This window comes from Buteo buteo, chromosome 5 (genome assembly GCF_964188355.1).
Source record: "Buteo buteo chromosome 5, bButBut1.hap1.1, whole genome shotgun sequence".
In the NCBI taxonomy this organism is placed as follows: domain Eukaryota; kingdom Metazoa; phylum Chordata; class Aves; order Accipitriformes; family Accipitridae; genus Buteo; species Buteo buteo.
The window spans coordinates 14,562,313-14,574,884 of NC_134175.1; the positions used below are offsets into that span (position 1 = coordinate 14,562,313).

The following is a 12,572-nucleotide window of genomic DNA, read 5'->3' on the forward strand; positions in this document are numbered from 1 at the left end:
GGAGGGGGGCGGCGCGCGCGCGTGTCCGTCCGCGTGAGGCGCGGAGCGCACACGGCGGCGGCGGCACTTGTCCTCTAATCGATTGCCGAGCGTGCTGAGCGGCCCTGCCCGCGCGGGCACCCGCCCCCCGCGTCCCCCCCCGTCCCCTCACACCCACTACCCGCCCCCCCCCCCCGCCACCTCCAGCCGCGCGCCTTAGGGTGAGGCGCCGCGGGGCGGCTGGGGCGGGCGCGCGCCCGCGGGGCTGCGCGCGCCCGCCCGCGTGTGGGGGCGCCGTCGGCCGCGCGTGTCTGTGTGAGCGTGTCCGTCTGTGCGCGACTCTGTGTGTGTGTGTCCGTGTGTGTGCGAGTGCGTGCGTGTGTGTGAGTGAGTGCGGGCGTGCGGCTGCCGCCGCCGCCGGATCGGTTTCTCGGGGTTTGACCAGCTGTCCCAGGCTAACCCTGCTCTCTGAAGATGGAGGAAGTAAAAACAGGATTACCCTTAGCTACAGCTCCACTGCCTTAGTTTCCATAGCCAACTGCCGTGCACAAACACACCTCCACTAGGCAGAGAGAGCCGACACTAATAAAAACACAAACAAAAGGGTGATGGAAGTGATTCACTGCCTGCGCGGCTGAGGTAAATCTGCGCCTGGCTTCTTTTTATTTCTTTCTTTTTCTTTTTTTTTTTATTTTCTTCCCTCTCCCCGCCCCGCCCCCCCCCCGGTCTTTCTTTCCCTGGTGGGGAGGACAGCTCCGTCCGGTGTGCGAGGCGGCTGCGGGGACGGCGGGGCTGTCTGTCTGCGTGTGGCCGCGTGTATGTGTGTCTGTGTGGAGGGGTCCCCGAGTAAAGTGCGGTTGTGCTGCATCTCCGGTGGGCTCCGATGACTTGTTGCTGTTAGCCCCCCCCCCAAAAGCCCCCCCCCCAATCCATCCCAAGCGGGCGGTGGGGGCGGGTGTGCTGTGGGGGCGGCGGGGCTCGCCCGGTCCGTTAGTCAGCGCCGGCCCCAACTGCCATTTCCCTCAGCGCCCGTCGCCACCTGCGGGCCCCCGGGGGGCTGCGGCCTGACGCGGCGGCGGGGGGTGGGGGGTGGAGGGGACGGAGGTGGCGGTGTGCAAGGGAAAGGGAGAAAATAAAATGAAATGAAAAACGAGGCAGGACTTGCATGACTTTGACAGGTTGTGGTATGGGCGGGGAGAGGCATGGATGAGGCGCGGAGCCCGGTGTCGCCCAGGGCCGGAGCAGCACTCCGGGGAAGTTGGCCTAGGTTTCCTGCGCGGGGTGTGAGTGCATCTGCCGGCCCCCCCCACCCCCGCCGCCATCCCATCCCTCCCCACATCCCCTCCTCTCCCCCCGTTTTCGTGCCGATTCGTAAGGAACCGGTGGATCAAGTTTTTCTCTCTCCCCGCTGGTTAATCGCATTGCTGTAGCACCGGCTGACCTCCCTCCCTCCCTCCCCCTCCCTCTCTTTTTTTTTGTTGTTTCGTTCTTCATCTTCCTTCAAAGTATGTGCCATTCCTGAGCGAGTTTCCCCGCCGGCTCATCCCCAGGGCTGCCCGGCTCCCCGGCTCCGCATGCCCCACCTGTAAGTGCCGGGGGCGGGTTTCTTTCCCCTTTCCCTCTCCCCCCCTCTTCTCTCTCCCTGTCTTCTTAAAAAATATTTTTTAAACTTTCCCCGTCTTGTTCTGTCTCCAGCCCAAGCAAAACTCTCTCTTGCCATTCGTTGTGGAGAGGGAGGTTTAGCAGCTGGGATTTGCCATCACCAGCCTAAAAATGGTGACCAAACTTTTTCTTTTCCCCCTCCTCTTCCTCCTCCTCCCCCCTTGAAGAAATAAAAAATTAAAATCAAACCGTGTTTTAATTTCGGTTATGGATGTTTCTGCTTTTCTTTTTGTCTTCCTTTCTCTTCCTCCTCCCTTCCTCCCCTTTCTTTCCTTCCACTTCATTGGCTGGGATGATCTTTCCCTGTTGCTTCTGATGTTTCTTTCTTTTTCTCAGTGCGTGCCTGCCTACCTGGACTAGGGGGAAGATAAGGTAATTTTGAAGGGCTTGAGGAAGCGGCTTATCTGTTTTGAAAACTTTTTTTTTTTGAGATCTCTTTTTAAGAGTCTTGTGAAAATCAGTAATTGAAGAGAGTTTAGTAGCAGCTGGGCAGGTTGAAATTTAAGTGTTATGTGCTGAATGCCTTGGGAATTCGATCTGCTTTATACCAAAGAAGAACACAGAGAAAAGTATTTATTTATTGGGGGAAGGGGGGGGAGGGAAGTGGTTTTGGAGACAAGAAGTGAAGCTGCCTGTTTTCCAGTAAGTAATGGAGAAATTCCAGGAGCCAGGGCTAAATATACTTGGCGATCAATACAGAAATGGCTCATTGTGAATAATTTAGCTGCCTGGTGCAGTGAGAGTTTTGAAACTAAAGGCAAAAAAGAGGCCATGGAGGGAGAGAGGAAATAAAATTGTCCTCTGGTCATGTCATATTCTTAACTTTTCCACTTAAAGGAACATAGTTATGATTATTGATCTCTCTTCCCCCCTCCCCCCCCCCAATATATATCAAATGATAGCTAGGGGGTGTCATTCTATACAGTTACTTGGGTTTCTGGAAAGTAATAGCTTGTTCTCTGTCAGCAAAGTGCTTCCAGAAACTTTAAGATTGCTTCACACCACAAAATGTATGATCTGGGAGTATTAAGTGTGACGTTCGGGCCCCATGCTGTGGCAGATAAATAGGGTTAGAGTGAACAGGTGTGTGTACAGGTGTGTGAGCACATACGGTGGTGTGAGACAAAGAGTTGTAATAACTGTCTTCGAGAGGAATGTACACTGGAGGGCTTTATTTTGTTTAGATCAGGATGGAGTCTCTTGGAGTGCGTGTGAAAAGAGCAATTGTTAATAGTATCCATCTCCTCAAAGTCTGTTTTGGCTGCGAGAGCTGATAATTGATAAATCATTACCATCCTGCCTTGAGCAAAAGTGGAAAGTCAGGGAGAAAAAACTCTCAGATGAGGTAAAAATGTGAGTGGGGACAGAGGGGGGTACAGTCAGAACAAGATGATCCCAGTGCCGCCTGCCCAGGAGGTAGCTGAATTTCTCTACTCACATAATTTGCAGGAAGAGTTCAGTGATTTGCAAATGAGCACATGCAGTACACTTGTGTGTTTCTGTAGGCAATGGTTGCAACAGCAGTAAAATGGGCAACTACTTAGGGCTTTAAGTAAGTTTAATCATTTAATGGTTGATACTGACAGGCGTCTTTGAGGGTGTACTTTTCTGCCTTGCAGCACTGCACTTTGACTATGGAAGCAGAGGCTGCTGATGGATATATAACATGTAAGTAGTGATTTGATTTGATTATTCTGAATTACTTTTCTTTTCCTGCTATCTTTTCTATAATGCAGGCACCTGGAACTTTAGCTTCCTTGTGTATGGGGTTTGCATTGAGATTGACACTGAATTAATAGCATTTAAGCATAAACTTTGTGTATGACTGAAACATGTATGGGGATGGGTACATGGGTGAATACCTCTAGCTTTAAATATTTGCTGAGGATGAATGAACTTTGCAAATGAGAGAGACTTCATCTTCAGAAATTCAAATTGCAGCCAAAGACTTTTTATGCCTTTCACTATGAATTTCTCCTGTTTTCTCTGTCAGGGTTTGTGTAAGTTGTTTAACTGTCAGTTAACCCAGACCTTTGGGGGGAAGGTCTGTACGGTGAAGTACTGTTTCAGTCTTCTCCTGCCCAGCCTGGATTTTTGGTGTCCACAAATGGAAAAGTAATCCTGACTTCTTGAGACAGAGCAGCTGGGGCAAGGTTTGTCACAGCTCTGTGCGTAGAAGACTGGTGACAATGGGCTTGGGGGGGCTTTTAAAATGAGTCAGTCAAACTTGTGGCCATCGAGAGTTCAGTTTTTACAGGCTGTGGAAGACCTTGCGGGTAAGGGAGGGAAGGGTGAAGGGAGCAAGCAAGTCGTGCTTTTTTATCGTTGTGTTGCTCTGCTGAAGAAGGGGATGGAACCTTATGGGGGACTTGTTTTATGAAAGCAGGTGACAATGAGCTTTCGCCCGAAAGGGAGCACTCCGGCATGGCCATTGACCTGACCTCCAGCACACCCAATGGGCAGCATACCTCCCCAAGTCACATGGCAAGCAGTAAGTCTCTTAAACCTGTTTCTCTCTAGTAGTGGGTTTGGGTTAGTCTGGTCCTCCGGCTCCTCAGCTTGCTTACCGGGTCTTACCCACTGCTGTAGGCATTGCTAATAAAAGAAGAGGACAGGGTAGATTTTTTTTTTTCCTTTCCTTCTTTCTTTCTTGTTCTTGTTCATGCTGGTGTCTCATCTAAACATGAAGGGGATTACTAGTCTGAACTATCCCAAGGTGGCATTTGAGAGCTGGTCCTTACCTGTTCCAGGTAGGAAAACACTAGACTTGACGTGGTGGTTTTGTTTCATCAGGTTTTGAAATCCAAATGGAAATTGTTGTTGTTGTTGTTATTAGCTACTGTGCTTCCCAAAACAGCTTGAAGTAGCTTTATTTGAAAACAAACATATTTTATTTACAAAAAAGCTTTATTCTGGCAAAAGTATAAAGTTAAAATATCTGAGTTTGGTGGCAGGTTGTATTTTACTATTCCATATAGAAACTTTAGCATCCTATTCATTACCTTTGCCTTGGCAAGTCCAAAAGTGGCTGGGATAATTGAAAGTTTGTGGTACTCGGTAGTTGACTCTCTAACAAACTGAAAGGATTTTGTTTTAGAATGTCAAGGGAGAAATTGAGAAAATGTAGAGACATTTGGGAGTCTACCCAGAGTGTCAAGGACTCAATTATTTTCATGCTGTATTTTGGAGGTGGATAAATGTAGTTTACATGCATTTAATAAACCCAACATCCTTTCTTTTCTGTGCCCGTGCCATAGCTTGTTTTACTGTTGGTTACAATGTTACATCAAGATATTTACCTTAAAATAACTCTCTACTTGTACTCAAAAACATGTAACAGGCTTTGCTTCCAATATACTTTTGCAGGGTTCCTCACTATGTAATACTGATTTTCTTTCTAGTGTGCATACTACAGATACATATTTACCTTTTTAAACTGAGTGTTTGTATAATAACCCACTGAAAACTGTGAAAGGAAAAGAGAGCTTTTAGGGTTGCTTGCTTTAAAATACACAGTGTATTGCCTTCAGAGTCTTTCTTACTGAGAGAAAGATGTTACTTTCCTTTAAGAATTCTTCTTTCCTCCTACAAATTACGAGTAAAATGCAGTTTTTATGAGCCTTTAAAACTGAGGGTTATTATGAAGATCTCCCAATTATATACATGTTGCTAGAGAATATGATTGCTAATACTCTGGACTGAACTTTATATGACAACCGATCATAATTCAGCATCTTTAGACAATTCCAATCCTGCTGCACTGGGATTCTGATATATTTTATTATGTTGTAAAAGTTTTACTACTCACTTTCTTCATTTTCTTTGTTTCCTTTTTATTAATGGGAAGCCTTCATTGGAAGGGGAAAAAAAGCTACCTGTTTTAAATCTTCTTTATAATCTAGACTAAAAACCGGAGTAAAATTAGAGAATGAAAAGATCTAGGATGAAGTCATGCAAAAATACTTTAACACATTCAATATTTTCCTGTTCATTGTGTTAACATTTTCAATGGTTTTTAAGCTTCATTAGTTCTTGCAACACATGTGTATCTGCAGACTTGGTGAATATCTTATGTTTTTTAAAATGTGTTTTGTGGTATCTCCCAGGTGTCTCAACTGCTTTCATCACTGCAGCTCTGAATTAAGCATGTGCTGCTGTTGGAAAATTAGGGGTTCTGCCTGGGTTTCTTAAGGCAAGCAAAACTCGAGCTTCTTAAATTTGTTGTAATTTATTTACTCTTTGCAGGCATAAGAATGTTTTGCAGAGAGGTGGTTTGTTCTGTCTTACACGTGGAAGGTATTGATTAGAGGTTGTTGGCTTTTGTGGCAGCTGTTGGTTCATTTAAGGTTTTTGGCTAAATCTTGAATCTGGTATGTGTAGACTAAATTGCCAGGCTATACTTTAGAGCTTTCCACCTGTTTTGCAGGGCAGAGGAAATCCTTTTAAAGGTTCAGTAACCCAGGGGGCTGCGACCTCTTTCTTTTTCCTTTTTTTTTTGTAATTTTTTTTTTTTCTTTTAGGGGAGGTGGAGGTGGTAGAGTAAGGAGGAATGGCTGTTTGAAAGATTTTGTATGAATTTGGTAGCTCCCATTGGATCGATCCATCATCCTTCGTTGTAAGTGGAGGAAGTGGCCGCATTGTATTTCAGTATGGTTTAATTTCTAGTGGAGTCACTGGAGACTGATCTACTATTGGCCTGTCCTTACAGTGAAGCCCAGGGCATGTCATTCTGGCTGGGTACGGTTTGCTAATGGAGGAGGTGGTATGTGGATCAGACCCCAAATATTTCACTCCTGGTTTTGTTGCCAGTCTTCCCCAGAAGGTGGATGGCTCTGTTTAGCTGTGCGCTGAGGATGTGCACCTGCAGGGCAGAGATCTAAGTTTTGACCTTTGTTCTTGCATTCCATTGAATCGTTTTGAACCACAGCTCTTAATTTAGCCTTAATTTGTGTTTGGCTCAAACAGAGACAAAACCATAAGAAGCAAATTTCTTGGATCTGTACTGAAGCAACTGAGCAGTGCTCTCCCACCAACAGTAAAATTATGTGCTTGGTAAAGAGTATTCTATGTTCATTAGCCCCTGGCAATCTGTGTTAGCAGGAGTTCTGGCTGGGCTACTGATGTTTTCAGGTTCTATTCCAAAAGGTTTCGGGTTAAATATTTTGGCTTGTCTTGGAGAGCTGTCTGCTGCATCCTTTAACCTATTATCGTTTTCAAGTATCTAGACGGTATGTATAGGTTATGGATGGGACTGACACTCAATTTTCCTTGTGAATGAGATGATCCTGAAAGATAAATCACAGTAAATCGCCTGTCATAGCTAACTAATGATCTTATATATATACCTTACGGTATGTATCTGCCTTTAGCAGAATACTGTATGTATGTTGGCAGATGCTCCGTTCTGAAATACATTATTGTAGTTTTATGTAAGCAAAGATTTAAAATACATGTAAATAGTCAAACTGAATAGGTTGACAGATCATCTCGCTTGCCTCTGCAGCAAAAGACAAATTAGTGCTATACCTGCTGAGTACAGATGATACATTTACATAGCCTCAAATCTGGAAGTCCAGATTTTCTTTTGATCTTCCATAGCAAAACTCTTCCAAAGGCTGATGCCCAGAGTTGGGCGTCAAAGGCCTGCTCAATTAACTTCGTGTTGATACTAGAGAGTTCCCTGCATGGCCCTAAGCCCTCCTGTAGACCCCACAGAGTTCAAGGGAGTCTGACTTGTTGCCTTCAGTGAATGTTGAGCTATAAGTGATCAGGAACATCTGAATAGGAACTGGCATGCTAATTAAAGGCTGATGGGGAATCCTTATAAAAGAGGCTTTAAAAAGAAATAATTCCCAGTCACCTCCTCATAATACCACACTGAGTTCTTACTATAGTTATTAGAGAGAGATGTGGTTTTTTTTCTGTAGGTCAAAATGGACTTAGAAGAATGTCCCCCTTAGAAACCTCAGGGGCACAGTTGTTCAATTAGTTGACTCAATGACCACTTTGTATAGGTCAAAGGATACTTCTCTAAGACCACTTGCCTGGTATCATGAGGAAAATAATAACAGCAGCTATTAGCATCTTACAGTCAATGACAGAGGAAATTACTTCTTAAATTAGAGACTTTACAGTGGGTGTCCCAGATAACTTTATCTCTGCTTTCATAGACAAAAGGAGCCCTTAAAAGAAACAGAGTCAGAGCAATCATAAGTATCAAACCCAACATCTGATGTTTGAAACTGATTAAAATTGTGGTACACTTTCAAGATGTGTTTATAGTAGCTTAAAGTATTACTAAGTTATGAGAAATAATTTATTAAGAAAATAAGCATTTTCAACTGACTCTGTTGCTGAAAATAATGAGGCGATCGCATTTTCTCCATGGTGGGGAATGATCATGCTGTCTGGCAAGATAGCTATTGGGACAACAGTATTAAGTGTGAGTGATTTCAAAGGCGGTAAAGAGAACTCGGGCAAGGTCTTACTATAATGTAACCAATACTGTATTCCCCCTGATCCAGGTAGAGTGGAGTGGACTATCAATTGCATTCTTTTTTTCGTATCTTCAAAGCCCTAAATCTTTCTTGATTACTTTCGTTTCTCAACTCTAAATTGTCATACAAGCCCTGTTTTGTCACAGTTGTGTAGCCCTAAGCAGAAAGTTTCATGTACCACAGCTGTATCAGCACCACATCTGTATGGATATGGATGGAGAAATGTAACTATGGAGCCTGCTTTTTGGAATGAAACTGTAAAATTAGAGGTTGCTTCATGCCTCAGCTATGCGGCAAACAAGCTTTGCCATCCCCAGAGCCTACTGCCCAGGCACTTGAGGCCGGACCTTGCACTGGGATTCCTTTTGGCTGTGTGTTTTTTCAGTAGAATGAGGTGACAGAGGCTGAGCCTCGGCAGAAGGCTTTTCTTTAGGGAGGGTGGTTGAAGCTGGCTGGGCTGGACTGGGGGGGGGGGGGGGGGGGGGCGGCACTGAATTAGTTCTTTGAGGCAGTCACTCCCCTGACATGTGCACTGGGCCATGAAGAATTCTGGCAGCCAAACTGCTGTGCTCTGAAGTGGGGATTCAGGTCTCCAGTTCTTCCAAATATCTTGGATAGTGTGAAACACTGCGTATGGTACTAAAAACTTGGACTGGATAGCCTCAAGATGCTGAGGTATCTTTTTCCTCAGCGGCCTTTAAGGAGTAGGATAGGCAACATCTATTGGTCTGGGTATCTTTGATCCTGCCTCAGTGCAGAGGTGGACTTTTGGCAGTCACTTGAGATGTCCTCCAGTCCTTTGTGTCTGACTTTCCAACCTTGACAGTTTGATGTTTAGAGAACTCGGCTGTGGAATTTCATGATGATGCCCAATACAGACATGTGGTTTTACAGGTTGAAGGACAGTGAAGATGCACTATGCCAAGATGAGCTTAGACATATGGGATGAGCTCAATAAAGTGTGGCAGGGAACTGGAGGAAGTGACCTCCTTTGACACTTACAGGAGTACTGACTTTGCTTCAGTCTTTTAACCTTAAACTCCCTAAGAATTGTCAGGGGAATAATACTCATCAAAGTTTTAGCCAATGGGTTTAGCTTTCTTGAAGTTTAAGGAAGAAAAAAAATAAATAAAAAGGTGACAATCAGGCTTTCAACAGAAATCTAGGGTTTTGTCCACACCTAAGAAACTGAAGCTCTGTAGTGTTACACTGTTTGTTTCTTTCTTAAAAAAAAAAAAAAAAAAAAAGGGTTACCTGGAAATGCAAAACTTGCTGGGATGCACCTTGGATTGTTGTAGCTTCATCCACATCAGCTTAGATTTTTCACACTGGTATGGTTAAAATAATGAAATAGTGCCTCTGATACAAACTCTGTGTGTAAATGAACACTGAGTAGCCACTGAAACTAGCAGGTGTTTAAGTAAATACTATCTGTAGCTCACAGTCCAACAGCAGAGGGTTCCCCTGTATATTTTCCATATCTTCAGTCACAGTCTCTCTGGCATTCCCTGTGGAGTCAGATACTCGGCCGCAAAAACATTTCTCTCAGTGAGTGTTATAAACGAGGGTGGAGCAAAATGATCAGCTAATCTCATTAAATAGGTTTTTATTCATTCTGATGGAAGTCTCTTGAGAGGTCATCTGCCCAGGCTTTGTTGCAGCACACACCTTTCTTAGGGAGCTTCTGTTATTCTCTTGGACTGTCAGGTTCTGTTAACTTTCCTTGGTACACACCCTGTTACAACACTTGGTGCTCTTGCTAGCTTGGTAGTCAGCAAGTTTTCAGTGTTTGCTTCAGGAATTTCAGTTCCTTTTCAGACACGCCAACAAAAAGAGCAATCCTCATCTTCCTTGAGATGCATCACTTTGATAGCAGTTGGATGACGAGATACCCATTAGAGAGTGGTCTGTCTTTCCCATCCCTGAACCTGGGGGAAGGTGTCACTCCTGTTGAAATGGATGGGTATTTTCTACTGGGAAATTGGATCAAGGGCTTGTTTCCTGTTCCTGTTGGGCCACAGGCTCTGTCTACTCCTCCAGCTAAGTGAGAGTTTGCAGAACTAGGTTTTACAGGTGGAAATGCAGCTACCTGTGTCATCTTTGTGCATTATTGAGGGTGACCTGGGCTGATCCTTCTCGCAGTGCCAAGAGGGCACCTTGAGGGAGTGATGCTATTCTAGCTGGGAGGAAAAAGGCATAGCCCTCTTCTGCTTTTTCCTCAGTAATCCCAGTGTAGGAAACTCCTTGGGGGATCTACCTTGAAGCAGCTCTGAGATAATTTAAGAGAAGGCTGTGCCACTGCTCTTTGTAGTAACAAGACCTGTTGCCAGCCCAGGTGTGGAGCCTGTGCCACAGCATGTTGTCCCTTGCCTAGAGCGATGAACGCTTGTTTGGAGTCCAGGCGGCTGACTGCTGCATCCCAATGGAAGGAAGCAGAGCTGCAATTATCACCAAGAAGCAATGAGGCTTGACAGGTATGGCTCTGGGCTAGGTGACCAGAGGCCCAGTTTTTCTTCTGACTCTTGTCATTGTAGGGGAGTATCTTCGTGTTTCTGTGCCGCATTTTTTCCCCTCGTGCCTTTTTTTTCTGAATCACAGAGGCTGTAGATCACTTAGAATGGAGGTTTGGATGGTACATGTTAGGCCTCGTCAAAAGTGGGAATTTTATTACAATATCTACTTTGCTTAGGGCTGGTTTTACATTTAATTTTTGCAGTCCCACAATGAGATGCATTCAGAAGTACCTTAATACCAGTGTAGCTTATTTCCTGTCCCATGTGGGAATAATTGCCATAGTCCTAAAGCACCCTGTTCTGGTGTGATTACATTAGAGCAACCACAGCATTTTAACTCTTCCCATACAGCTGAGCATTACCAGGTCTGTGTGTGGACAACCCCCTCTTTACACTATCCAGCAAAATGTGCCCTTGATCCAGAGCCAGGTCTACATTACTGGCTTCTGCTGGCACTGCTGTGTCAGCCTGTAGCTTTGAAGAGCTGTAATCCCTCACAGGAGGAGTGATGCTGGCAGAAGTTCCTGCTGTGAGCATAGCCCTGGCTGGCAGGGTCACCTGCAAGTGGTGTTACAGGTGTTACATTGTAGTGTACCGTAAAACAGCAGACAGTGTTCCTGGAAAAGCATGGGGTTGATTGATCCCCCTCATTTCTGTGCTGATAGGTCACGTAAACTTCTGTGAAATAGAACTTTTTTTTTTAATTGACTCTTGCTTTCTCCACACCTCTTATTTTTTGCTTTCCAGTTTTGGGGTTTACTCTTGTAACACTATGTGGCCGAGGCATAGCACCACAGAGGTGGTGGGCTTCGCGTGTATCTTTTAGGTCATGGTTGCTCTGTATTTGGACTGTCCAGGGGTCACAGGGCTCTCAGTCTCCCCTCTGGCAAAGCTGAGATTGCTGGTTGGATCCCTGTGGCCTCAGGAATTGGGGGGGAACACCTGTAGGTGGTTGGAGGTCAGTCCTAGGGCCAAACTGCACTCCCAGCCCTGGTGCGAAGGGTGTGAATACCTGCATCTACCAGCTGGTGATGAATGAAGAAGACAACAGACTTTAAGTGCATCATCTCCCTAAATAGGTAGGAGCCCCTCTTCTTAGCAGGCTGTGGGTTTTAAGCAAGGCATGAGCCAAGGAATCAGATTCACTCCAGACCTACCTTCACTTTCCCCTCTATGGCTTCATGTTACCTGGAGAAGCTGCAAAGACTTTATTTTCACCCCCTCTTCTGCTGAGGTATTGGTACGACCTGTGATGCTGTTCTGGGCACAGGTGTAGCCACTGCAGCAGGGGAGAGGGAAAGGGAAGACTAGTGGGAATATTAAAGTCCTTTCCCTATCACTGGGCTGGAGAAGGCCTTTTGAGGATGTGGCTCTACCTTGAAGAAGCTTCATGTGGTGGGGATAGAAGACTGAGCCGCATCTTGGTGCTGTCAGTGTCAGGTCCTTTGTCCTGCGGGGTGGAAGTCTGAAGCAGTTTCCAAGGAAGGTAGGGCATACCAAAGCACAGAACATCTATTCGCCTTGTCTGCCTGTCCTATCTATCACCTTTTTTCTCATGAAGTTTCCTCTTATGTGAGGAGGTAAGATGGTCTATGTTTCATCTCCAGGTAATGCAAGGTCTGGGCACGGCTTGCAATAGAGATGCTCCATTTGCAGTTAAACCACATACGTGACAAAACTTGAGTTTCCAATGAGGGATATTTTCTTGTGTATACCCTTTCCTGTTCCTCCACTTGAACAAAACAAGTGTTATCATAAAGATATCAATGCTGTGACCTGTAGCAGAAGGCTGGAGTCTTCTCGGCTCCTTATTAGTCATGTTTCCCTTGCATTCCCCTCAGCCTCCAGAAAACCCTAATTCCATCAGAAGTGATGTTGTCCTGGTTTTTCTCCAGGGACATGTGTTCCCTCAGTCTACAAA

At 45.4% G+C, this 12,572-nt stretch overlaps 1 protein-coding gene across 2 annotated transcripts in view; it reads left to right on the forward strand.

Annotated features, from left to right (window-relative positions):
- Positions 1 to 469: 469 nt before the first annotated feature.
- Positions 470 to 12,572, forward strand: part of IKZF2 (IKAROS family zinc finger 2) — a 111,757-nt gene continuing 99,654 nt past the window's right edge. Inside the window, exons 1-3 of one of the 2 annotated variants that reach the window (XM_075027917.1) lie at positions 470 to 618; positions 3,261 to 3,309; positions 4,028 to 4,132. In XM_075027917.1, the coding sequence (XP_074884018.1) occupies positions 3,276 to 3,309; positions 4,028 to 4,132 (139 nt within the window). In that variant the 5' untranslated portion in view covers positions 470 to 618; positions 3,261 to 3,275. The remainder of the gene's footprint in view (positions 619 to 3,260; positions 3,310 to 4,027; positions 4,133 to 12,572) is intronic. The other variant, XM_075027918.1, reaches the window with a different exon arrangement.